Source organism: Podarcis cretensis (assembly GCF_951804945.1).
Source record: "Podarcis cretensis genome assembly, chromosome: 6".
NCBI classification, from domain to species: Eukaryota; Metazoa; Chordata; class Lepidosauria; order Squamata; family Lacertidae; genus Podarcis; species Podarcis cretensis.
In genome coordinates this window covers 76,428,961-76,456,325 of record NC_137175.1, presented here as the reverse complement: position 1 = coordinate 76,456,325, position 27,365 = coordinate 76,428,961, and the positions used below count along the sequence as shown (strand labels likewise).

The following is a 27,365-nucleotide window of genomic DNA, read 5'->3' as shown; positions in this document are numbered from 1 at the left end:
ACTGGAGCTCCCCATTCTGTGCAAGACCAGACAACAAAGCCACATTCCTCACAAATGAAACCAAATGATTTACTGCAGACACTACAGCCTTTCCCAAGCATGCTGTGATCTCCAACTAATAAGATTTAACTGAACATGAAGAAGGAAGCAAGACTCCATGGCTGCATCAGGAAGATAGGTTCCAAAATGAATTATGATTATTCAGGGAAGTCTGACGTTTACCATTATTCATCAATAAAAATGGGTTTGGAACCAGAATGCTTTGTAAATGTTTTTAATTAAATAGATGCCTGCTCATGCTTTGTTTACAAAATGCCTTCTCCTGGGCAATTCCACAGGAAGGCATGCATCTAAGTGGATAGGATGTTTTGTGGTTTCCTTTATCAAAATGTCAATAAGTACTGCATTGGTAACCAAGAGAACAGAAGCCAGCCTTAAACAGACATCAATAATTGGTAGCAGACAGAGGTGGATCTTCACATGTATCACTTGGAAGCATTACATAATATGCATGTAAATGAGAATGTTTTTACTAGAGAAAACCTATTAAAAGATGTAGGATCAATACTGTTAGACCAGAAGAAATTGCGTTTTCTATCAGGAAATGCTCGTACCATTTAGACTGTCCTCCAACTCTGGCATCCATTATTTATATTCCACACTGAAACTTCCTGATATTGTAACTTTCTCAAATGCACAGTGACTGTAAGTCTGCATTCTGCGTAATCAGAATGGAACTAATGGCTCGCAACTGGTAGCAAAATCCTAAACAGCCTTGGCATGGAAATAAATCCTGCTGATTTTTACTGAAACCTGCACCCAAAAAGTATGTCGTGAATCGCCCTGCGATCTTCAGGTGGAATTTTAAAGTAATAATAACCCAAGTTCATTTTCTGCTGCAAGGAAGTGAGCAAATCTAAAATAGAGACCAATTGAAATGGCAGAATTCGGACAGCTAGCCTTGTGTTAAAATAGTTCTAGTAGATCTATTTATTGTCATGGTCAGTGGCTAGTACAATAAAATTATTTGGATTAGATTTGGATTGCTGTGTACATAGTGCTATACTAGGATATATAGAATTAGCCATGTTAATATAGAAAAAAGAACGGAAAGGAAGTTGTGTAAGAGCTTCCAGATCAATTTTTAGTACCTAAATTAAAGTTCCCTAAAACTGAAATCCTACAACAATCCAAAGGCTCCAATGAATACTTGCAAACCATGTACAGAGCTTTTTTGTGGGAGGAGAAAGAGAATGTTCCCCACAGAGGATACCAGAAGCAACAAGCAATCTCTGGAGACTTACGCAGGCATTCAGCTAAATGCATGATGGCACAAGCTGTGTAGGGGAACACACTCAGTCCCTAATAATAATAATCTAAATAATAATAATTTATTATTTATTCCACCCATCTGGCTGGGTTTTCCCAGCCACTCTGGGCGGCTTCCAACAAAATATTAAAATACAGCAGTCTGTTAAACATTAAAAGCTTCCCTAATGTCCCCATTCCAGTCACTCCACCCCCAAAACTTTCCCTATTGAAAAGCAAGGTCTGAAAGGTTTATGCGTTCAGCTAATTCAGCTGCTTAGCACAATGCCTTCCGAAATTGTACATATTCTCCCCTGAAAAAACACACGGGGAAGCTTTCTGGTTCACATCACAGTTGGCGTTTGATACAGCGAGGCCTGACAAATTCAGGATGACGGAGCATGAAGCGCAACGTCGCGCCTGATACGGGATTATGATTATATCTCCAGTGGTTATAAGTAAGGATCCAAGCAACTCTGAAGCTGATTCCATGAGCTCAACTGGGGCTGTTTTGTGTTTTGTTTGTTGCTAACAGAACGTCCCCAAGCCACAAATGTGGAGGGTTTCTTATTTACCAAAGTTCCATAATGTTTAATTATGATAAATTCAAAGTTAAGGAAATTTTATTAAGTGTTACAAATTGAATGAAGAATAAGCAAACAAAAGGAGAGATTACATAGTCAAAATAATGCACCGTATGCAGCATTTACACAGTCACAATCTCAATGGTTGTTGTTTTTTATTCCTAGGGTGTGTGTCCAGAATGTCGCAGAGGTTGTAACAGTATAAGAACACAACTTTTTTTCACATGGGGGGGGGGGGAGTTGCCATGCTGCATAGAAATACAGTGGTACCTTGGTTTAAGAACAGCTTAGTTTATGAACAACTTGGATTAAGAACGCTGCAAACCCGGAATGAGGTGTTTTGGTTTGTGAACTTTGCCTTGGAAGCAGAACATGTTCCGCTTCCTGTTGAGTGTAAATTGAGTCCCCCGCTGCTATGGGAAAGCATGTCTTGGTTTAAGAACGCTTTGGTTTCAGAATGGATTTCTGGAACAGATTAGGTTTGTAAACCAAGGTACTACTGTAATCAAGTTTGGCCAAATTTCTTGACATCCTTCATTCATGAGTCATTTCCCCCCAACAAGGCCACATCCCATACATGGGTGTATCATTTATCAAAAGAGCCACTATCAGAGAGTTTCAAAATGTGGGCAATTTCTATGTAAGCTGCAACCATCCAGAAAACAACTGACTCTTCATTGTACTCATCAGCAAGTAATATTAGCAGCATTAGAGAGAAACAAAACCTTCTGGGGGTGTTAATGCTGTGAGCCCCTCCACTGTAGGTTCAGGTTGTGTATATGTGTAAATAAACTGTATATCATAAAAAACACCACAGTTCCCACTGTCCTTTATTCCAAGGAAACTGAACCCTGAATAAATGCCTGGAACCAGTGGCGTAGCATGGTGGGGGGGATAACCCCAGGCACACTTTTTTTGAGTGGATGCAACCAGGCGCCCCCACAACAGGTTCCCACATCGAGGGAAGCCATGGCTGGGTCAGGCCTGACCCAGGGGCAGAAGTGGCAGGCTCCGGTGCGTAAATGCACCTGCTCCAGGCTGCAATAGGAGTCACTGTGCCCCTGCCCGGAACCCCTGGAATCTTGACTGCTCAGAGGTTGGAGTGGTATGAAACAATGCTGTGGGCTGCGATGAAAGTTAGTAAATTCAATTGGTTTAAATAAGTACTCTGTCTCTGCCTTACTTGTATATAACCCTCCCTTCCTTCTACACATCTACTCAGAAGTAAGTGCCACTCAGTTTAATGCAGCTTACTTCCAGGCAAGTGGGTACAGTCATACCTTGGTTCTCAAATGCCTTGGTCCCCAAACACCTTGGTTCCCAAACACCGAAAACCCAGAAGTAAGTGTCCTTGTGAATGTTTTTCAGAAACCGAACGTCCGATACGGTTGTCAGCTATTGTTTCCGGGGCACCTGTGGCAATCAGAAGCTGCGTCTTGGTTTTTGAACAGTTCAGAAGTCAAACAGATTTCCGAAACGGATTAAGTTTGCTGCTTTTGTTTTTGAGGCTTTTTCGGTTCCTTTGTTTTTGTGACTGTGTGTAACCCAGTTCAGCTACTGATTGATTGATTGATTGATTGATTGATTGTGTGACTGCGGAAATGGATAAAAGCCCCCCATTGAAACAAAGACTATCATCAGTGCAGGTAAGGAAAAAAAATATTTTTATCATCGACAATACTGTCTTATTTATTTTATAGTAGAGTACATTGATTATGGGGGACGCAGGTGGCGCTGTGGGTTAAAGCCTCAGCGCCTAGGGCTTGCCGATCGAAAGGTCGGCGGTTCGAATCCCTGTGGCGGGGTGCACTCCCGCTGCTCAGTCCCAGCGCCTGCCAACCTAGCAGTTCGAAAGCACCTCCGGGTGCAAGTAGATAAATAGGGACCGCTTACCAGCGGGAAGGTAAACGGCGTTTCCGTGTGCGGCTCTGGCTCGCCAGAGCAGCGATGTCACGCTGGCCACGTGACCCGGAAGTGTCTCCGGACAGCGCTGGCCCCTGGCCTCTTGAGTGAGATGGGCGCACAACCCCAGAGTCTGTCAAGACTGGCCCGTACGGGCAGGGGTACCTTTACCTTTACCTTTACATTGATTATGGGACGCAGGTGGCGCTGTGGGTTAAAGCCTCAGCGCCTAGGACTTGCCGATCAAAAGGTCGGTGGTTCGAATCCCTGCGGCGGGGTGCGCTCCCGCTGCTCGGTCCCAGCGCCTGCCAACCTAGCAGTTCGAAAGCACCTCCGGGTGCAAGTAGATAAATAGGGACCGCTTACCAGCGGGAAGGTAAACGGCGTTTCTGTGTGCGGCTCTGGCTCGCCAGAGCAGCGATGTCACGCTGGCCACGTGACCCGGAAGTGTCTCCGGACAGCGCTGGCCCTTGGCCTCTTAAGTGAGATGGGCGCACAACCCCAGAGTCTGTCAAGACTGGCCCGTACGGGCAGGGGCACCTTTACCTTTACCTTTTACATTGATTATTGCTTTCATTTTATGAATCAATGGTCTTTTTAGATAGTAGAATTCATGTTAAATTGCTGTTTTAGGGGTTGTTTTTAAAAGTCTGGAACCGATTAAGTTTGAAAACCTAGGTACAGTGGTACCTCGGGTTAAGAACTTAATTTGTTCTGGAGGTCCGTTCTTAACCTGAAACTGTTCTTAACCTGAAGTACCAACTTTAGCTAATGGGGCCTCCCGCTGCCACAGCACGATTTCTGTTCTCATCCTGAAGCAAAGTTCTTAACCCAAGGTACTATTTCTGGGTTAGCAGAGTCTGTAACCTGAAGCGCCTGTAACCTGAGGTACCACTGTACCACTGTATTATTATTATTTTTTAATGAATATTTATTAGCATTTTCAAAAAACACACAAAAACCACAATTAAACAAAAAATAACAAAAATACAAAAATACAAAATTTAAAAGAGAAAAACAGTTAAAAACACATAAAATTCCAATTACTTATTTTCATTTAACTTATTTCTCAGACCTCCTCACACCTCCCCTTCTTGTATTCCAATTTAAATTATTAATTCAGCAGATCCTTAACCTTATTTTCATTTAATTTAAACCGTTTTAAAAACTAATTTTAACTTATCCAAATTTAAACATCAATACTTAAACATCGTTGCTCATTCTTAAACATTTTTCCTAAAGTCAACCAACATTTCCCTTCCACAGCTTCGCCAATTCCAAACAAATAGCAAAACAAAATAAAAACAAAGCAAGTTATAGTTATATACCCTTTGGATTCCCAGACTCCACCCACCCCTTTCCCGGTTTCAGTCCCCAACAAGTGTTCATCAGCTCAATATATTGTTTAGCCTGGATATCTCACATCCGAGGCTCTTAAATCTCTTTCAGTTCCTCTCTGCCGGCCTTTTTGATAGTCCTTAATGTTGAACCCCAGGTTTCAGAGAGGCTTCGGCCCAACAGGATCCATGTTTTTTCCAGCCAGCCCTCCATACTTAAAGATAGAGCCTATGGGGTACTCCAAATCTTGTTTCATATTCCTTTCAAGTCCAAATGTCCCCAAAGCTCCAACTTCCACCTTGATCAAATTTATAATCCTTCGGTCTTCAGATCTCCACATGAGGGGATCTCTCAGTTTTAGGCTCACCAATTCAGGCCAGGCTTACCACATCAAATTATTATTCTCCTTTGTTGCCTTCATGTCAGGCCACAAATTGCAACTCTCATTTGACATCTGCGAAATTACAGCTCCTCCTTCCTTTTCTTCAGGGACAGCATATGTCTCCTTCTCCATATTCTCATAACTCTCAAGTTTCTCTATTTGCCCAATTGTATGAGCTTCCTGCTTCAAATCCTTATCAGCTTCCACAAAATTGTTTGCTGCTAAGACCAGAGTTGTGACGCTTGTAGCCAAAACATCAATTTCACCTTGTAACTTTCCCAAGAGAACAAATGTTCTATCCAGTTCAGTCTGTATTTTCCCTCCTCCAGCCATTCTTGTAGTGTACTAAACCCCCTCTAGGGGGATTTTAGTTCCTTAATGTTTTTCAGCTCAAATCCAATAATCAAGTTAATTTGTATCAGTCCTTCCTTATTTTCAACAAATTGTAACGAATATAACCAGCAGAAGCGACAGAAACAAAGTTCTCTTTTTCCTTCTGACAGCCGATTTGACAGCTGTCAAACTCTTCAGTACTTCATCAACAGGCTCTCTCGCGGGATGCTCCCGGGTCCCGGGGGGGGGAGGTGAAACTTCAGCTCTCAAAATTAATCTTTTATCCTCCAGTAAAATTTCTTATAGTGTCAAACCATGAAGGTTGAAGTCTTTTAGAAAAAGAAAGAAACGATTCTCTCGACCTTAGATGGCAGGTTCTTTGCTTTAGATTATCTACAAAGAGGGGGGGGCGGACTTCCTTTTTAACCCTTCCCTGCTCGTTCCTAATTCAACAAAGATTTTTCTTTTTCCAAATTCCATATTACTCACGGGTTTTTACTTTAAAGTCCAATTGTTCCAAGGAAAAAGTCAGCGCTCTCTGACAATGGCTTGCGGCTTCACTCCTCAGAAGGAGCAATGTACTCTCAGCACCGCGCCACACCCCATCCCTGTTCCGGAGCCTTTAAAAAGGCTCCTTCGCAGTTTGGGGGGGCGCAAATGGTGCCCGCCGAGTCACCAGGTTCACAGGCATCCGCGCCTGTGATTTTTAAGGGTCCCCGCGTCGCCGCCACAGACAAGACCCGATCCTGCGGAGCCAATTCCCTCCGGAGCTCGGAGGGAATCCGCCATTAGTCGATGGCGCTAACCCGGAAGTCTGTACCACTGTATTATATTATGGCCTAATCAACTAACCACTTCCTTCAGCGCAAGGGTTTACACTTGTTCAATGGAAAGTTCTCCTCCTGCTAAATCTCTCCTGGGGTTTTCCCCAACGCTCTGTGACAGAATGGTGGAGGATGCAGGATGCACACAGGGAGCAGAAATCTTTGCACTGGTGCAACAAGATATTTGGAAACCACCCACTGCATTGTCCAACTCGCATTAAACTAGAAGTCATGGCTTTCTAAATCGGAAATGAAAAGCGCTGAGCTTTGAACTGTCGTAAGGTTTTAAAAACTATTATTTTCAAATTCCAGTAATGCAGACTACAGACTAAATTGGAAGAGGGGGAGTGGAACAAATGCAAACCTTGACAGGGTATCAATATCCCTCTTATTTTGCCATTGATCGTTACATCGCACCATTTGACTTGCGTCACCAAAACAACCCTGTAGTTTTACACCACTAACGGAAAAAGAACCCCATAAGTTGGTGCTTATACTGTCACTTTAGTCTTTGTCATCGAGAATGCAAGATATTCTTTCATCGAAATGGTGTCATCGAGACAGTCTATTCTACATAATTACACTATGGCAACCGAAACCAGCTGTCAGCCATCTCAGTACATTAAGTACTGATAGATATCTTAAGAAAAGTCAATGTTTCAAATACATCAAGAACATCCTTACTTTTCATCTGAATGCTTTTGTACTTAGCGACCTGGAAAAATATCAAGATGCACATAAAATACTGAATAAAATTCAACTTTCAAAAACCCAGCACCCCAGAAATCCTTCAAGAAAGGTTAATTAAAATGCAGATTTCTATGTAATTATAACTCAGCGCATACTAGCAGCTTTAGCTTCCTTTTTAAAAATAATAATAATAATAATCAGTTTCTCCTATTAATGATTCCCTGTATCATTTTGCTTCTGAACTCTGGCAGATGATTTTTGGCAACAATTTGCAGTGGCATGTAGGTGACATCTATCCTGTATCGAAAATTAAAGACACTATCTTGAAGCCCCACTTATTAAAATTAAATGTAGCAGTTTTAAATGGTATGCATGAGTGCGCATGGCTTGTGCAAATGAGTACAGACTTTCACACACAGTCTCCAATTTGCATGCACAATTTGAGCTGTCATTTTGAGAACAGGCCCTCTTGCGTTTAACGTCTGTGTTTCATTACATTTTAAATCTTAAATGAAAAAATTAAACACAAAACAGAGGAAAAGGAGAGAGAGGAGAGAAGAAAGCAGAAGTAATAAATAATTTGAGGGAGAGGGAGAGAGGGAGTAAGAAAGGGGGGGGGGAGAAAGATGGAGGATGAAAGAGTTGGTGAAAGCAGGAACAGTAGACCAGAGGAATGGAAAGCAGGTAAATAAGGGAATGAATTTGAGGGGGCGGGGGGAGTGGAAGGGAAGGAATAAGACATTTGGAAAGAGAAAAGGTTAAAATACTAGATCAGTCAGAATATTAAAGGGGTAATACCTATTATTAGGAATAACTAAAACGACGCAAAATAATGAGCAAGCTTTCAAGTTATCCATAAGACTTCTTTATGCTGGATACAAAGCAAAAAAAGCAAAAATAAAGAGGAAAGGAGAGGAGAAGATGGGTATCATGCTAGAGCCCCAAACTGCACAGTTTGTAAGTCTTAGGATGGTGTGCAAGTGTTAGGCAGACTTAATCTGCACTCCTATACACATTCATCTGAGAGAACCACTTCCGACCACGGGAGGAGGTGGTGTTGCGGGCTCATGCCCCCAACACGCCCGCGGTGGCTGGTTTGCAGACCCGCGCGATCTGGAGGAATCCTTGGGCTGCATCATCCCCTGAGCCAGCAAATTGGCAATGGCCATCTGGTTTTTCGCTTACCTCGTAGCAAATTGTCACAACTTCCCTGATTTTGGCGGCTAGGCATTGGTAGGGGTATTGTTATGTAGATGAGTTGGGGGGGGGAGAGGTGCACCATCACCTCCACCTAATATTGAAGGGTAATCCAGTAAAGGATTCCGGGGAGCGTTGCCTCATCCGAAGCCTATGGAGATCTGGGCCTAAAGCATGCCCCTGAGCGGTGACCCCGGGAGAGTTACCTAGTTGATGTGCATCAGCAGGGCTCCCCCTGCTGGTGTTAACCCTTGCCGGTCTTCATGCCATCAGGCTGAAGCCGGATAGAATGATAGGACCAATGCCTAAGCCAATACCGCTCTTACCTGTAACCAATAAAGTTGTGGCCAATTTTAGCCTGTTAACCTTATTTATGGTGTTCTGTGTCATTATTTACCACTGGGGGGAGGCGGGAACTCGCCATGCAATAAGCTATACTGAAACCAATGAGAATCACAGAACAATTCAAACCCTGGTTGAGGAGCAAGTTTCCCTCAGCTGCAACTGTGCCTAGGCCACTGTTGTTGGCTAAGTACAGAAAGTAGAGGGCAGGCCAATCATTGTACCAGCCTGGACCTGGAACAACAATCTGGTCCAGCTCGGCCTCTGTATAATGAAACAGCAGTGGGTCTGACTCAGGATCCAATGGATCCCTAAGACAGCTCAATCAATCAATCTAAGGGGGCAAAGGAAGTGGGAAAAGGTGCTTCCTTCTGACGAGTGACTTCTGCTGTGGGCTCACAGCCTGCTGTAGGGAACTGGCAGTGAGTGCAGGGGCATTTACATCTCCCTGACTTCCTGTCCCAGCCCTTTCTGTTTCCTTTCCACTTCCTCACTCTCTCCACTTGGTTTTCTCACACACGATACACCCCTCAGGCAGTGCTGTGCAGTGATGATGATTATTATTATTTTGTGGCAGAACAGTTAGGTCCAGAGGTGCCATCTTGCAAGGCTGATTGAGCGAGGTCCTGACATCATACATGTGAGCATCGCACCTCATCCCTATGCCGGGCAGAAGCTTCCTGGGCTTTGGGAAGGAGGCGTCATCATCCAGCCCGGACACTGAGATCCAGCGCCGAGGGCCTTCTGGCAGTTCCCTTGCTGCAAGAAGTGAGGTTACAGGGAACCAGGCAGAGAGTCTTCTCGGTAGTGGCACCTGCCCTCCCTGTGGAATGCCCTCCTAGCAGATGTCAAGGCAATAAACAACTATTTTACTTTTAAAATACAACTAAAGGCGGCCCTGTTTAGGGAAGTTTTTAATGTCTGATGCTGTATTGTTTTTAATATTCAGTTGGAAGCCGCCCAGAGTGGCTGGGGAAACCCAGCCAGATGGGCGGGGTATGAATAATAAATTATTATTATTAAATTATTATAAAGCCCTGCTGCCTCTTTTCCAAAGCCGAGTGGGCTTTAGAGAGGTGGAGACAGGGCTCTTGGACCCTTTAGGGGACTAGCCTAGTTCCCATAGTCCATTGACCGCATGCCACTGACCTCAGGATATCTGGGCTACAGCACATGAAGGATGGGCCCCACTGACATGACTGGGAAGTAAACCAGAGCATGGCACCCATATTCTCACTTGGTTCCTTCCGCTCTTACGCTGAGCAAACATTTGCTTTTTAACACGGCTTGTCTCCAGTGAAAGCATGAATAAATTATGATACCTTCAAGCTTCTCAGCAAAATCATTTCTTTACACGTCTGATCTTCTGTAGCAGGCTATGTAGTGACAAAATGCATGCTTGTTGCTTCTCCCTCCCTCTCCCAAACAAGCATTCGCAGTACGGGGAACCTCAAAGTTGTCTGTCACCTATTGAGCGAACGCAACAGAAATAGGCTGTTTGCACATTATGGCGAATCTTTACTAGAAAGGACCCGGCAGAATAGTCTGCATGCTTTGGAAAGCAGGGCTGTGTAATCCCATTGTATGAGAAGTAACGAAAGGAAGTTCTGGCCTAGGCTTTGCAGAAATGTGGTAACCTAGCACAATGTCGCCTAAAGCCAGTGACATCCTTTTCCTCAAGGAGGCTCAAGGCTCATTGCGCCTGGCAATTCAATTACCCTCTCAACCCAGAAAGGCGCCCCCCAACCCCTTTCTTGCCAAGTTGAGGTCTACAGGCAATGAAATGTAGAACAGACCACATTGTGCAAGACCTGCAAATATCTAAAATGCCCCAGGCTTGAGAGAACAAGAATCCCTGACCTTTTATGATTGCTACAGTAGTTTCCCAACAAAACACACAATATACAATAAAGCCCCTTAAATACCTGACAAAAGAATGCATTTGCTATACTCCACCGTCCAAAGAACTTGCAATAATGAAAACTCCTTCAATGAAAACCTGAGAGTCACACAGCTTCCCGGTTAGTGAGAGAGCATGGACAGAAAGGGATGGCATGTAGCAGGAATCTGAGTATTGCCTTCTCTGTCTCTGATATACACCTTTGGACAATGCATTCAGGGCTCAATTAAGCCATACTGAGGCCCTAAACTACATCAATTTTAAGAGGCCCGTAGCAGAACACAGAGACACACAAGAAAATGTGCATTATTCTAAAAGAAAGGACAACGAAAATAGAAATAACTAACTTGTATATCTACATATGTGCCAGGATCTAGGCAAGAAGCAACTAAAAACTATCAAATGGAAACATAGATTTTTTTGCAAACTCTATGTGCATATGAAATACTTTAAACAAAAATATCTTATGATTTCCTACTTGGCATATGTGAAGAGAGTTTCAGTGTCTATTTTAGAGTGTTTCCCTTGCTTCCTTTCTTTTCTAAACCAATGAGTGACACTTGAAATTGAGTTTAAAAGGTTGTATTTAGAGCCCCCTCATAATCTGAAGCAATAAATTTTATCATAGCTCACATGTAAATTTGCTCTGACTTCACATACTTAAAAGTCCTATTCATACATTAGCAAAGGCACTGACTCCTAGGGGCCAAGACAGTTTTGAGCCCCCTAATATATTTTTTGAAGGGGCTGGGCCCTCTCAATATTCAGAGGACGTCGTGTGTCTGATGTCAGGACATCATGCAACATTGCATTGCGCGCACCCCCGATCCTCTGGAGCAGCTGGCGCCTCTGCGCATGAGCCACATGGAGGGCTAATACCACTGGGCTTTGGCGCCTCCTGACATGAGAACTAATTGTGGTCCCATATTAGACCTTTCTAAGAATTGATGCTTTTGAATTATGGTGCTGGAGGAGACACTTGAGAGTCCCATGGACTGCAAGAAGATCAAACCTCTCCATTCTTAAGGAAATCAGCCCTGAGTGCTCACTGGAAGGACAGATCCTGAAGCTGAGGCTCCAATACTTTGGCTACCTCATGAGATGAGAAGACTCCCTGGAAAAGACCCTGATGTTGTGAAAGATGGAGGACACAAGGAGAAGGGGACAACAGAGGACGAGATGGTTGGACAGTGTTCTCGAAGCTACCAGCAAGAGTTTGACCAAACTGCGGGAGGCAGTGGAAGACAGGAGTGCCTGGCGTGCTCTGGTCCATGGGGTCATGAAGAGTCGGACATGACTAAATGACTAAACACAACAACGAAGTTACAAGGCTGCCAGAATGGCAGCAAAAACTCACCACCAATGCACATGTTTATTAGAGAAAAGACTAAATGATTCAAGGTTTCTGAAGATCTAGACCTCTAGACCAGGGATAGTCCATCTTTTTATACCTACCGCCCACTAATGCATCTTTCTTGATGGTAGAATTTCCTTACCACCCACCAGTGCTCGATGGAAGGCGGATTCAGCTTGTGCCGTAGAACCCCCTACCGCCCACCTAGAATCCTGAAACGCCCACTAGTGGGCAGTGGGGACCAGGTTGACAACCCTTGCTCTAGACAGCTAATGCTAGACAAATAATACTGATTATTATTAAGGGAAGAGGAATGAGTGCAGAAACCCAATACTCAGTTCCAGTCTGACCCACCGTAAAATTCAAAAGCACAAAGTATTTGCCTGAAAAGGTTCAGAAGGTTTGGTTTTTGATTTGCAACACACACACACACACACACACACACACACACACCCCACAGGCAAGGCTGAAACTGAGTGCCTTTCAATGTTTTCTTTTGTTAGTTCCATTCCATCCTATTAACTGAAGTAGGTGTTACTTATTAGCACTCTCATAGCTAGGTTTTGCCATGAAACAAGAAAAAAAGTTTTAGTTGAAGGAATCTTTTGGAACAAAACAAAAACAAAAAAACTGCATTGCCACTGTCCTCATAAAAGGCCCTGCACTTCAAGGTTTCGTTCAAGGTGTTTTTTTTAAAAAAAATCTCTCTCAAGTAAACTAAAAACGAAACTAGAAAAAAATCTCGGCTCTCCTCCTCCAGCACATCATTCTGGCGTTCCACAAACCATTTAGCTTATTTTACATTAGCGCAGCTCTCTGAGGACAAGACATTATCTTCTTAAGAGAAATAAAATAAAATAAAGCTGCAGAAGCCTAGTAAACTTCTGTAGTGAATCTTATGCCACAAACTGCCTATTTGTGTGTTTTTTTTAAAAAAATTAATTAATAGTATCAATTAAGAAGGTCCATCCAAAGCCAACAGTTTTATGCAAAGAAAAAGATATATAATTACTTGAAAAGGCAGACTGAACACATACATTGGCTATACACTTACTGCACAATATCTCCACAGGAAAGTAGCAAGAATAATTATGCAATTAAGAAAAGACTGCTAAATTTTATAATAGCTGCTTCTAAACATTATTTCATTAAGCTACATACAAAGATAAGGGCTGTAATTCAATCATACAAAAAGAAATGCCGCGATGGCAGGTTTTGGCTTTCATTTTCTTGGTGAACCAGCCTCTTCCTCTTTTTCTTCTTCTTACCTTGTTTGCAATACTTGTGATAAATGACTTGATGTCTAGATTAGTTGGGCAGCTCTTCTGACAGGGGGCATCTGCACACTTTAAACACCTGGGGAAGAAAGTAAATGAGTTAAAGCGACTTACAGCACAGAACGCTGCCAACAGCATACATCTCCCTCCCCTTGTACCTGACAGAAGCTAATCAATCTAAAAATTAATAATGCTTCACCGTTTGGGCAACAACTAAAGAATGTTCCTGGGAGAAGTGCCATTATTCCCATGCCACAGACAGGCAAACCAAGGCAACCACCAGCAGATCACTCAGGCCACCAAAGTCAGAAGGAAGCCACTCATAAAAGACAACTCTTTTGCGTGTGAGTGTGTCGTGCTTAGAATTGTGCGACAACATAGTCGTCTTCTCCAGAGCTTTTATTTCTAATGGCAAAAGGAAGAGGAGCTGTTCCCTGAATCAGTAGCTATCACATCCTCTCTCCACCTCCCTTCACAGTCTTCTGGTGTCCCCTCTGAGGTTATAGGCAAATGTAACGCTCGGTGCTCAAAGAATATGCTGAATGACAATTAATGAATTAAATTCTAGCTTTCCTACTGAGCAGGTTTTCACAAATATTCATGAATTTATTATCCTACATCCAACAGGATGAATCAATGACTGACAAAGGTTTAAAAAGCTGAAGGAGTGACTAAAATCAGATCATTTAGGCTGGGGTCAGCCATAACACTGAACTACGTGACTGAGCCTTGGGTCTGTGTACTTCTCCTTCATTTCTTTCACTGGTATGGCCATAAGAAGCACTTCCTTCCATTTTCAGCTAACCATGGTTTACCATTGTGTCTAAGCCAGGACTGTGGTTAATTTTAACCGTGGTTTGTTCAAACAAGTCAGCTACAATATTGTGACCTATTGAGATAAGCCAGATTCAAAACTAACCAGAGTTCTGGTTTGAATGCAACTATAAACAAAGTGAGTTCAAAATGGAAGGGGATGCCTCTGATCTCCTCACAACCAGGCTTAAGGAAGAGAGGGGAGCGGGTTCATGAACCTGATTTAGTGTTATGTCTCAGCAAAGTCCAACTAGGTCATGGGTAGGCAAACTAAAGCCCGGGGGCCGGATCCAGCCCAATCGCCTTCTAAATCTAGAAGGAATCTAGGAATCAACATGTTTTTACATGAGCAGAATGTGTCCTTTTATTTAAAATGCATCTCTGGGTTAATTGTGGGGCATAGGAATTTGTTCATCCTTTCCCCAAAAAAATATATTCCAGCCCCCCACAAGGTCTGAGGGACAGTGGACCAGCCACCTGCTGAAAAAGTTTGCTGACCCCTGTACTATGTAAAGTACTTCGTGTGTGTGAACTAATTCATAAGAGCAATTAAGCACAAGAACTGCAAGCACGTGATGTCAAAGGGAAATAGGAAAGCGAAAAGGATTTAACTTCCTTGCCCCATGAGCGCAAAGATTTCCCCATGTACGATGGGGTTGCCCCCTTTTCCCTTCCCCATGCATGTCCTAGACACTCCCCAAATCTTTCCCAGAGAGTTGGTGGAACCCCTAGAACAAATTTAGGGGGCACATGGGGTGTGTGTGGAGGAGATAAGGTCCCACTGTGCAAGTGGAAATTCTTGTGCTTATGGAACAGTTACTTAGCGCTACGTTGGTTACAAGCCGAAGACTGGAGATAGTTTTCAGGCATGTTCAGCTCCAGGGCCAAACTTTGACAGAGGCATCACAGCTAGTTCGCAGCTGACATATTGCTTTCTTCTGCCCACTGTTGTCTCTTAACCAAACAGGTTTGAGAAAAACTGTAACACCTGAATGCAGAAATGATCATGTTAGTGTTTTCAGAACTCATAGGGTTAAAGAGTTCTGTGTGATGTCCCTCAATTCCTGTCACGTGATTCAGAAAGAGGGAGGAGTCGTTCCTCACTGTGTGTCTGCTGCCAGAGAGAGACGGACGCAGAGGCAGCCATGAATGCTAGCAGTCCAGGAGAATCTGAGAAATGCTGAGCTGTAAATATTTTGCTGCAATAAAGAACTGATAAATATGCACACAAGAGCTTGGTGTGTTTGGATCTGAAGCAACAGTTTTCTCCGCTGTGTTACTCTGCACTTTCGTGGCCGAAAGAAGGGTCTGAGCTGAGGGAAGTGTGCCGGACCGCTATAAACTGGGGCTAATTGGGGCCATAAAGCAATTAGCCAGTGCCACATTTTCTAAGAGATCATAGCATGAGTATGTACACCACAGGCAACGATTCCTTTATGCCAGCTTCATCATTCTAGAAACATTTCACCAAACTCCAGGAAGGCCACGGACAGGGCCCTATAAGATCCTGCATGCTTAATCCAAAGCCAAATGATATCTTAAATTGGAAGAAACCACATTATTCTGGATAGCAAAACAGGAGCAGTAATACCGCCCTACCTTGCCTGTTGCAAGAATTGTAGCACTAATGTAGGTAAAGCACTCTGAGTACTTGACATGCATTATATAAAACCTTAAGGATTATTGCTGTTTCTACAGTGCATCATCCCATTGCAATGCCTCACACTTATGGTGAGCCCTGCAATTTCTGGCAAGCAGAATATTGTATTATGTTGAAACAATAAACCTGTGGTTGGTATGAGATAGTAAGTTTGGACCACATGTGGGAGGAAGAGTGTTTAGTCCATACAAGGTGGTTTTGGGTTTTTTTATTTGACAATGTTAGACCAACAATAAGAAGAGACCGCTTCAGAGCACATTTCAGCAAGTCTAGAGCAACCACAGTGATCAAAGGAAGGAAAGGCTTAGATGTAGGTCTAAGCTTTAAATAAAATACACAAAAATTCAATTTTAGAGACGCTATGTATGAGAAAATATTAATTGTGTGGGCTCTGGTTTTGAAGATCTCCTAGGAAAGCAGATTTTAAATAAACTATAACCTGTTTTAAATATGACACCTTGGGGGATGATGCTCCACAAACACCACAACTGGTAATGAGTCTCACCCGTCTAACTTTAAACCTGCAAAGAAACGGAAAGAACTGCCTAGGAAGCCATCTTAGCAATAGATGATTGCGTAGCATCGTTATGCATCTTCCGTCAGTAATATATATTTATTTGCATTATTATTACTGGAGTGATAATAACAATAACAGTAACTGTCTCACAAGTAACAGCTGTTGAAAATGTCAGATGCTAATGAGGCAGAGCAATGTGCGCCTGAATTTGTGGCACTGGGTGGGGAAAGTGGAGAGAGAGTGCTGTGAATATGCCAGTATAGACAGACGCTTATAACAACACCATCTTCCAATTCTCAGAGCACTCTGCAGACTAAAGTGCATCAGGCTGCCATTAATCCCACTTATCACTCTGACAGCTCAGTAATTACACCACTGCTATAGCCCAGGTACTGCAGTTGTAATAAAATATCAACCGCTGTGCAGGATGCATACTGGTGAGATGTTTTATTAAACTTGGGGGGGTTTGATCATCAAGTGACATTAGGGTTGACCTATTTTTTTCTATTTGACAATAAATTATCCTTTGACCATGCCATAATAGATATTACAGAGTGCATTTACTGTACCAAAACAGAAAAAGGTACCACATTCCGAAGAACCAGACAAATGGCATAAAACAAGACAGTAGAAAGGCATGCCTGAATGTTATTACCCAAATGGCTTTAAATGATAGATACTGTGAGAAATTGCAAACATGGATCCATACTTAAGGGGAAGACACAATTACTGTAAACCACAATTCAGTGCAAGTTGCCACATGCACACGTGTGTGTGTGTGTGTGTGCGCGCGCGCGTATGTGTGCATACGTCACTCTTCACTTTCTTTGTAAGAGGTCCCCTTCTACATAGTTATGCACTTGAACTAAATAACATTTTTAGAGCAATTAAGAAGCCATTAATCAGGGTGGAGGTGCTGTTCCTACCCAAAGTAAAAAACACACAGTACACAAAGACAGCCAGAAAAAAACAGACAAGCACTTCTCCTTTCACCGTACCTATTAAAAAGCAGAGACATCACCTTGCCAACAAAGGTTGTTATAGTTAAAGCTATGGTTTTCCCAGTAGTGATGTATGGAAGTGAGAGCTGGACCATAAAGAAGGCTGATCGCTGAAGAATTGATGCCTTTGAATTATAGTGCTGGAGGAGACTCTTGAGAGTCCCATGGACTGCAAGATCAAATCTAACCATTCTGAAGGAAATCAGCCTTGAGTGCTCACTGGAAGGACAGATCCTGAAGCTGAGGCTCCAATGAGAAGAGAGGACTCTCTGGAAAAGACCCTGATGTTGTGAAAGATGGAGGGCACAAGGAGAAGGGGACGACAGAGGACGAGATGGTTGGATAGTGTTCTCGAAGCTACGAACATGAGTTTGACCAAACTGTGGGAGGCGGTGGAAGACAGGAGTGCCTGTCTGGTCCATGGGGTCACGAAGAGTCGGACACGACTAAACAACTAAACAACAACAACAACAATAGTAGTAACAATTCAAAAAGAATACTGTACATAAAATAACTATCACTTTGCAGTCCAAAGATCAGCAGCTACAATCTGCCTAATGGCAGGGCCTGCCCTTATACTTTTTAGTTAATTTAAATAATGACAAAATTGAAAATATACTTTTATCTTACTGGGGGAATAGGGAGAAACTACCTGCAGCTTTGTAAGAACACAGCTATGTCAACATCATGCACCAGGCATGTGTAAGCAATCTTTGGATGGAACAATAATTTACTTCAGAGAGTCAGAGTGATGAAAAATGCTGAGCTTCTTCCAATAAAAATAGTCCTGTGGCCTCTCTTCTGTAATAGATGAATTACTAGCAACAATGTTCTGTTTAGCTCTGTTCTATGAGAAAGTAACAGGGGTGCTGAACCCTAGTTTTAGCCTTCTAAATGAGACAATAGCTGCATTCACTTTGTTCCTTTTTCCAGACAGTTCCCTATCTGGCTTTTTTTATTTTATTTTTATTTTTTGCATTTTATACAATTTTACACAACACCTTAAAAGCACTCTGGAAAAGTAGTGCAATCTAGTGGAAGCTTAGCAGTCATTTCCATGTTAAAATTCCAGGGGGAAAATCCCATTAACCTGAAAAATCACAGGAGTTTACTGCCGTAATTTTGCCATAGGTTTCATAGTTTGGTAAAGGTAAAGGACCCCCAGACAGTTAAAGGTAAAGGGACCCCTGACCATTAGGTCCAGTCGCGGATGACTCTGGGGTTGCAGCGCTCATCTCACTTTATTGGCCGAGGGAGCCGGCGTACAGCTTCCAGGTCATGTGGCCAGCATGACTAAGCCGCTTCTGGCGAGCCAGAGCAGCACACGGAAACGCCATTTACCTTCCCGCCAGAGCGGTACCTATTTATCTACTTGCACTTTGAAGTGCTTTCAAACTGCTAGGTGGGCAGGAGCAGGGACCGAGCAACGGGAGCTCACCCCGTTGCGGGGATTCAAACGGCCGACCTTCTGATCGGCAAGCCCTAGGCTCAGTGGTATAACCCACAGTGCCAGCCGCGTCCCCCCTGGACAGTTAAGTCCAGTCAAATTTGACTATGGGGTATGGTGCTCATCTCTGCTTCCAGGCCAAGGGATCCGACATCTGTCTGCAGACAGCTTTTCCAGGTGATGTAGCCAGCACGACTAAACCACTTCTGGCACAACGCAACACCGCGACAGAAGCCAGAGTGCACAGAAACACTGCCTACTTTCCCGCTGCAGCAGTACCAATTTATCTACTCGCACTGGTGTACTTTCGAACTGCTAGGATGGCAGGAGCTGGGACAAAGCAATGGGAGCTTCCCAGGCATGTGGACTCAAACTCCTGACCTTATAATCTTACCATCGGCAAGCCCAAGAGGCTCAGTCGTTCAGACCACAGCGCCACCCGCTTCCCTTGTAGTTCATAGTTCACACCACTGCTGCCCACATGGCAGAACTGGGGCATCCATATTCCAACACAGAGATCTTTCTCAGCATTTTCATGGGTGAATCATGGAGAAAAAGACATGTACATGCACATAAAAGGGGGCGGAGGACAACATGTCCAACAACGTCCGCTGTTGTTTCACACCACGCTCACCAGTGTGAATGAAAGTTGCAGGAGTATGGCAGTCGATCACTCAACAAGCCACAGTTGCATAATGCAGCTGGCAATGCACCGTAACCAGAATGTTAGAAACTGGGACCAAAGTGCTAGCATTATAACCAGGAAAATGGATTCCCCACTCCTGTATGCACCTGGTGATGAACAGACATGAACGGGGTAATTTCTAAAAGCAAAAAATGTGTGCAGAAGGACTTCCGGAGGCGGCGTGAACGGCAATGGCGGTCCTCTTCCTTCAGTGAAGGGGAAGCTCCGCGGAAATCGGGTCGTCCGCTACGGCGAAGCGGAGACCCGCGTCGAAAACCCACAGGCAGCAAGAGCCTGTGGTCCTGGGACTCAGCGGGTGCCAGAAGCGGCTCCCGAAACGCAGAAGGAACCCCGTAAGGGGCTCCAGAACGTGGAGGGGGATCGCGGCGCTGTGAGTCGATCGCTACTCCCGTGGAGTGAAGCCGCACAGCCGCTGTCGGTGAGCGCTGACCTTTTTTCCTTGAAAGATCTGATTTAAACAACCCGTGAGTAAAAGGGGAACTTGAACCTAAATTACTACTAAATTTGGCTGAAAGTGGAGAGATGCAAACAGGAAGTCCGTCTTCCGCTGTTGCTTAAACATCAAAGCAAAAAGATTGGGACGTTTGGAGCCTTTGAAGAGGCGTTAAAGAAAGACTGATCTGTGCATTCATTGAAATTGTTTTTGTGCAAAGTGAAGACCTAATTTAATTTTGGGATTTATCTTTTATATGGACTGTGTTAAACTTCTCTTCTCTCACCTTTGCACATTCTCTAGATACCTTCTCTGTGGCTGCCATGGAAAAGGCCGGGGGCATCTCAGCTGGAGATGGCACATCATTCAACTAGAGGCAAAATCCAGCATCAATTTGAACTCATCTCTCTAAGTGAGATACCTGAGGAATTTCAAGCAAATTTCAGGTGTCAAAAGAGTTTTGATCGGACTAGCAAAATGCTTAAAAGTCACTTCACACAGAGAGACACACACAAAAAGAGATCTCAGCTCTTTTGCCCAATGAATTCGCCAGCCCCTGCCTTACAAGCTGTTTCAGAAGCTGCCATTTTTGCCCACTTGTGGGCTCTGACCCTGGGAGAAGACAGCAAGAAGGTAAGAGTGGTCCCCACGTCACTTCTTGTCTGCCTCCTTCAATCAGTAGTGAGGTTGCAGAAGGCAAGGCTGCTAGGCAAAACCATGTGTGATGACTATACTTACTGTGCATCCACATGGCTCTCTATATAGCAACACAGGTAGGCCAGTAACTTGTAATGAAGAACATTTCACAATAAGAGCACACATGGGCTTGTAAACCCGCACCCACATAGCCAAACAAATGATCTTTTCTTGCGACAAAGCAAAATAAGTATGAGACAATACTACTTTTGGAAAGGGGTAGAGCAAACACAAGACTGTGTTTGCTGACCTTTAAAACCCTAAATGGCCTCGGTCCAGTATACCTGAAGGAGCGTCTCCTTCATCGTTCTGCACGGACACTGAGGTCCAGCGCCAAGGGCCTTCTGGCAGTTCCCTCACTGTGAGAAGCCAAGTTACAGGGAACCAGGCAGAGGGCCTTCTCAGTAGTGGCGCTCGTCCTGTGGAACACCCTCCCACCAGATGTCAAAGAGAATAACAACTACCAAACTTTTAGAAGACATCTGAAGGCAGCCCTGTTTAGGGAAGCTTTTAATGTTTAATAGGTTGTTGTATTTTAGTGTTTTGTTGGAGGCCGCCCAGAGTGGCTGTGGAAGACCAGCCAGATGGGCAGGGTATAAATAATAAATTATTATTATATTACCTATAGCCAGAATTATGTAGCCTCTTTTTCATATACATGATCACAAAATATATCCCCACCAATACTATTTCATCAGTGAAACACAGTGTTTTTGTCCTTGTCTATTAGGAAACGGATCTGCATGTGCAAACTTTCTACATGCCATGAAATGCCACTAGTGTTAAGAAGCAAGGCCGGCAATAAGGGGCAAATATGAACTTCTTGCAGATTTAATAGTAAGTCCAACATATTTTCAACTGCACAAAACTGTTCATTGGTAGGAAGTGGAATCCAAAGGGACAGAAGCATTAAGGAGAAACAGTGACCATGTAACTCTCAGCTCCCTTTATACTTTTTGAACAACATGAAGTTACACCAGGAAACATGGCAATGCACTGAGAATATTTTTCTGTATTTTCTGTGTTTGTCCCAAGACCATATTATGATTTATTTATTTATTGGATATGGTACAGTTGTGTTGTTCTTTGCTGGCCTTGAGGAAGCAACGTACAGCACCTGTATTCGAGTCAGCTTTTCCGAGTGCAGCAACTTCTCAGCTTTTCTTTTTTATTGTGAAGATGTTTTTTAGTATTGGGATTTTGAAGGCTTACTTGTGATTGCTTTGTTAACTGCCTCAAGCATTCTGAGAACTGCCATTTAATTAATTTATTTTTTAAATTATTCATTGACATTTTATTTCCAGTGGAAGTATATTGTCCACGGAACAAGCTATGGAAATGACCCACAAGTCAGTTATTGGCTACAGGAGACCAGCTGGATAGGGGAGACCAGAAGCTCACTTGAGACGATACTGCCGTCCCATAGCCTACAGGAAAATAGTGGGCTCCAGATAATTGTCAAATGTGATTTCTGGCTTCAGCAGCCATTTCATTCACCTAAATTGGAAGATTTCCAAAACCAGAAACACTGGCAAACTTGCAAGAAGCCATATTGACTCAAGAACGACATTGAGGCATTCTTGTCTAAAGCATCTTATATTCTCAAACTGTCCCCAAATGTTATTACTTCTCATAGTTATGATATCTAAAGCAGTCTCCTGATACATGCTTTCCCTTGTTGATAACTGACCCTTCAACACTGCAAGTGTGATTAAAAAAACAGCAAAGACCAGGGAATAAGAGGTTCAGCGAGGGCAACGTTAGTGGAAAGGCTATCTGCACAGAGAGCTCAGGTATTTTGCTTTCTTTCTCAACACCCAGATATCCTATCCAAGACTCCTGGAAAGCCACACTTTCAAGGAGCAGAAGGTTGGTCACATATACACCAGCCCCAAAAGAGGAAATGTATCACCGAAAAGGAGGACAAAGGCTAGTCAGATTTGCATAAACTTTGCATATGCTAATCAACAGGCACAGGAACCCATTTAGAAGTGATAACTGTAATTTAAACAGAAATACAAGGCAGCTGTCCACAGTGTGGGAGATGGGGACCAAGTGGTCAGTGTGCCTGCCCCTTCAAGGCATCCACTCTGTCTTCTTATGCTTCATAATCTTTAGAACTGGCCTTGGAACAAAGCTAGCTTTGAATGGAGAACTTCCCGCTGTAATGTAGGACATGTTGGCCACCCATTCACTGCCTTGAACTTCCTTTGCATTTATCTGTCATCTGTTCATCTGCCCTTTGCAAATACAACATGCATGTGGTCAAAGCACTCCCTTTTTTCTTCAGCAGGCTACCCCCTCCCCCATGTTTTATCCTCAGTTTTCTGGCTCTGAAGATGTATCTTCCCTGAGGTATCGCCGCTTTCTATCCTAATATTTGTGTGCGCTAGAGCTAGAAATTGATGGAGGTGGAGAGAACCTGCTGCTAAGAAGGTAACCTACGGCGTTGCCATAAAAACAATGAATAAATGCAGGGGTGTTCAATGAGAATACCTTTTCACCTGCTGTCTAGAGACTCAAAGCCAGGGATCCTTTGGAGGGAAAAGTTCCTGAGGAGAGAGCAGTCAAAGAAAACCCTGAAGCAAATGCACTGATTCTAGGCAGTTCTATCAAGGGTATGTAGTTCTGCCGGTCTCCTCTCTACTGAACCCACATATCAATGGAATGAAGAAGAAAAAACCCAATAATATTCTCTTTTCCTCCTAATACAATTATCTACAATGTGGTAAGAAATACCACAATTCTTCCTTTTATAGGTTCAGCTTCCAAAATACAGTTTGCACTCTTTGTACAATGTATGTTCCTAATAACAGGACATTATCAAAATGTTTTATCTTCTTTTCTTTTATTTAGGTCTCAAATGTTTCGTGGGTCACTTCTGGAGCATTTGCTGGGAAGCAGGGTAGAAATCTTCCAAACAGAATACGTTTAATTTATTCATCAAATTATTTTCAAACATTTCTTGAGCATTCGCTTGAATTACCCACCTACCTATACAATGTCATTTTGTTTGGGCTGCATCTAGAGTTTCAACGTTGCAAAATAAGTGGAGGCAGATCCCTTTCTTTCATTGGTACCATGAATCACTAGAAGCACCTCTAACGTGCCATGGAAGTCATTTGGTCCCTCGCAAATCACACTTGCAAACAGGTACATGGCATTATTGGTTACTGAAAATAGTTAGCACTAATGAAGGAACGGGGATGGGGACAGACCGACCAACCAGTAGCTTTCAAGGGGAAAGAATTTATCGAGATTGTTGTCACAAGATGCTGTGAAGGCCACTAGTTTAGATGGTTTTTTAAAGTGGATTATTTATGTATTATCAATGTACTTATATATCCTGCATTTCTGCTGTAAAAAAATAGTGCTCAAGGCAGCGATTAAAAACCAACCAACCATTGAAATTATTATAAACTATTAAAACAGTTGAACAATTTAAAAGGGCCCCCCCCCCAAAAAAAAGACAGCATAACAGATAATTAAAGCATCAGCATTAAAAATAAATAAATAAATGCAAAGGTTAATAATAATAAAAACCCTCTTAAACAAAACTGTCTCATTAAGGAGTGGAAGTCAAACTCATGAATGCTAAGTCTATCAACCACTATTAATCCTAATGGCTTTATAGAACCTCATGATGGTTGCAGCATGTGCCTGGCAGTTTGGGTACCAGTTGTGGGTAAGCAGCAATAGCAATTCCCCTTGTTTTCTGCCTGGGGGATTGCCAAAGGTATCTGGTGGTAGGAAGCAGAATGTTGAACTTGACTGACCCTTGAAAGTACCTACCTTTGTCCAGGAATTCTAAGATTTGAAATGGTGCCCAGCATTCAAACTTAAGACAAAAACTGCCTCTTCCGCCTCATTAACTGCCATGCTGAGCTGGGTGTTGATCCAAACCGAAATAGGATAGAACCACCCTTCCCAACTGGGCAATGATATCTTCAGAGACAGCTAAATTGGCACAGGTTAGAACCATCATGCCCGCCAAAAGTGGTGGTGATGATATCTTCAGAGGTGTCCAAATTGACACAGTTGGGACCCGTCACACCAAATTGGGCAAAGTTATACCAAAGCCACATTTCAGTCCACCATCTTGATTCAAAATGGCACTCAGGATCCAAATTTAGACAAAGACCTCTGCCCCTCCCACCCCAGAACCCCAGTGCCAAGTTTGGTGATACTATCTTGAGAGGCATCCAAATATACAGAGGACAGACAGACAAATTTCCAAAATTTGTCTGTCAGATGAGAAGCCAAAGCTGGACCATTCTCTCTATTGACACTCAGAGTTCATATTTTGATAGGTGAATTGTAGGATCAACTGTAACCAATAAAATACATAGCTACATTTCTGAGAGGCTAAATTAAACCACTAATCAAACACTGTAGTTCAGGAAGCAACTGTACCTTACCAAACTTGGTGCTATAGATATTTGACCTAACAATGCATAGATAAAAACATACAATATCTACATGGAACATTATTATGTCCTGTAATCTGGACTGGACTCATAAACTTGCCAGTTGGATTCAAGTGAATCAAATTAAATGTGATTACCCAAACAGCAATGTTAAATGTGTATGCATTATAATGGGTAAATCAGTAACCATGATCGTGAAAATGAACATGACCTCGGATAATCCAATTATTTTACACAAGAAGAACAGTTGGTCAGTTCAGCCATGCATAATCAGGTAGTATAATTCACAGATCTGGATAGTCACATTATACTGTCATAGCCTCAGTATTTATTTTATTTTAAAGAAAGTGTGTAAATGTTACCAGAGTTTTTAAGAAGCTTGTGATATTATGAATCTGGAACCATAGTCAGGAACAGGCATGGAAAAAACAACACAGCAATTTTAGCATTACCAGAATATTAAACAAGTTTACTTAGAAGAAATTCACTGAAAAGGGGAAAAATATTTTGACATAAGGTTTGGATTAACTGTGCAAAAAGTGACCATCGGTAAATTTTTGTATTGCAAGAAGGGAAGTACTATGGCAAAATAGGGATGGATGAATCAAACTATTTCTAGCCTGCATCACTTCTGCATGTATTAACTCATGCAGAATTGGCAATCTTACAAGTTCCACACATGTGGATACCTGTTACGCACTTGTAAGATATCAGTGTTTAGTGTGCCAGCACCTAAACGTTAGAACTCCCTGTGTATTGACCTCAGTCAAGTACATTTGCTGTTTTCTTTTCAGCTTCTATTTAAAACATGTCTGTTTTTGCAAGCCTATTCAGACGCGTATAAGTTGCACATGCCTTGTCTCTCTTCAGCTACTGGTGGTGTTAATCATCTTTTGAATGGGTGGCGCTGTGGTCTAACCCACAGAGTCTAGGGCTTGCCAATCAGAAGGTCAGTGGTTTGAATCCCCGTGACGGGGTGAGCTCCCATTGCTCGGTCCCTGCTCCTGCCCACCTAGCGGTTCAAAAGCATGTCAAGTGCAAGTAGATAAATAGGTACTGCTCTGGTGGGAAGGTAAATGGTGTTTCCGTGCACTGCTCTGGTTTGCCAGAAGCGGCTTAGTCATGCTGGCCACATGACCTGGAAGCTGCCTGCGGCAAACACTGGCTCCCTTGCCCTATAGAGTGAGATGAGCGCCGCAAAACCAGAGTCGTCTGCAACTGGATCTAATGGTCAGGGGTACCCTTTACCTTTTATCTACTGTACTTGCTTTTAACTGTTTCATAAAAAATGTTAAATGTTTTAATTTGTACTTTTTATATTTTGAGCTAAGAACTGTGTCAAAACTTTAATAGGTAAGTTCCAATGTCCGTATTAAATAGGTAAGTTCCAATGTCTGTATTAAATACAGGTCTTCTTATCAGAATCCACAAATAAAGAATTCCTCACACATCCCTATTCCAAATAAAAGTGGTCGAATTTGTCTAGGTCGGGCATAGGCAAACTCGGCACTCCAGATGTTTTGGGACTGCAACTCCCATCATCCCTGACCACTGGTCCTGTTAGCAAGGGATGATGGGAGTTGTAGTCCCAAAACATCTGGAGGGCAGAGCTTGCCTATGCCTTGTCTAGGTCATACTCAGAGTGGTCTTAGCTAGTCATGCTTACCTTATTTAGCAGAATCAAAGAGGGAAATATTTTCCTGGGTTGTACTACTTTATTCTGCAGGTGGAGGTTGCCTGTTTGAATGATCTCCCTTGAAAAACAACTTTTTCAGAATATGGAAAATGAGCATGTTAGGAAGAAGGGCTTAGCCTTGTCTCCTCTGCACTATGCTAATATTCACTTTATCAATTGGTTATGCCGATGCACACAATGCATCAGATTTAATGCTGGTGGACAAGTCATGCACCTCTGTGGTCTTGATACAAGAAGTCAACTTTTGGACCACATGTATCCAGTAAATATACAGCAAGATGGTGAGAAACAGTAAACACGATGTGTATAATTTATGTTTGCTAAACTCACAAACTTAATCTACCATCTTGCAACTTGCAACATAATATCAGTAGTAGCTTGAGATCATTTTTGGTAGTGCTTGGCCTTGCAAAACTATGTGGAAGATCCTGTTCTGGGTTTTCCATCCCATTTATTCTAACCGCACACAGTAGTTCAGTCACATGTAGCAGACATGGTCTGAAGGGCACATGAAGCAGTTCCTTGCTGAAGGTAAGAA

General features: G+C 42.9%; 1 protein-coding gene across 6 annotated transcripts in view; it reads right to left on the bottom strand.

Moving 5' to 3' along the window:
- The window catches only part of DPYD (dihydropyrimidine dehydrogenase), a 538,621-nt gene that overhangs the window by 380,007 nt on the left and 131,249 nt on the right, over window positions 1–27,365 (bottom strand). For all 6 annotated transcript variants that reach the window (XM_079981200.1, XM_079981199.1, XM_079981197.1 and 3 more), the window contains exon 4: window positions 13,423–13,510. In XM_079981200.1, the coding sequence (XP_079837326.1) occupies window positions 13,423–13,510 (88 nt within the window). The remainder of the gene's footprint in view (window positions 1–13,422; window positions 13,511–27,365) is intronic.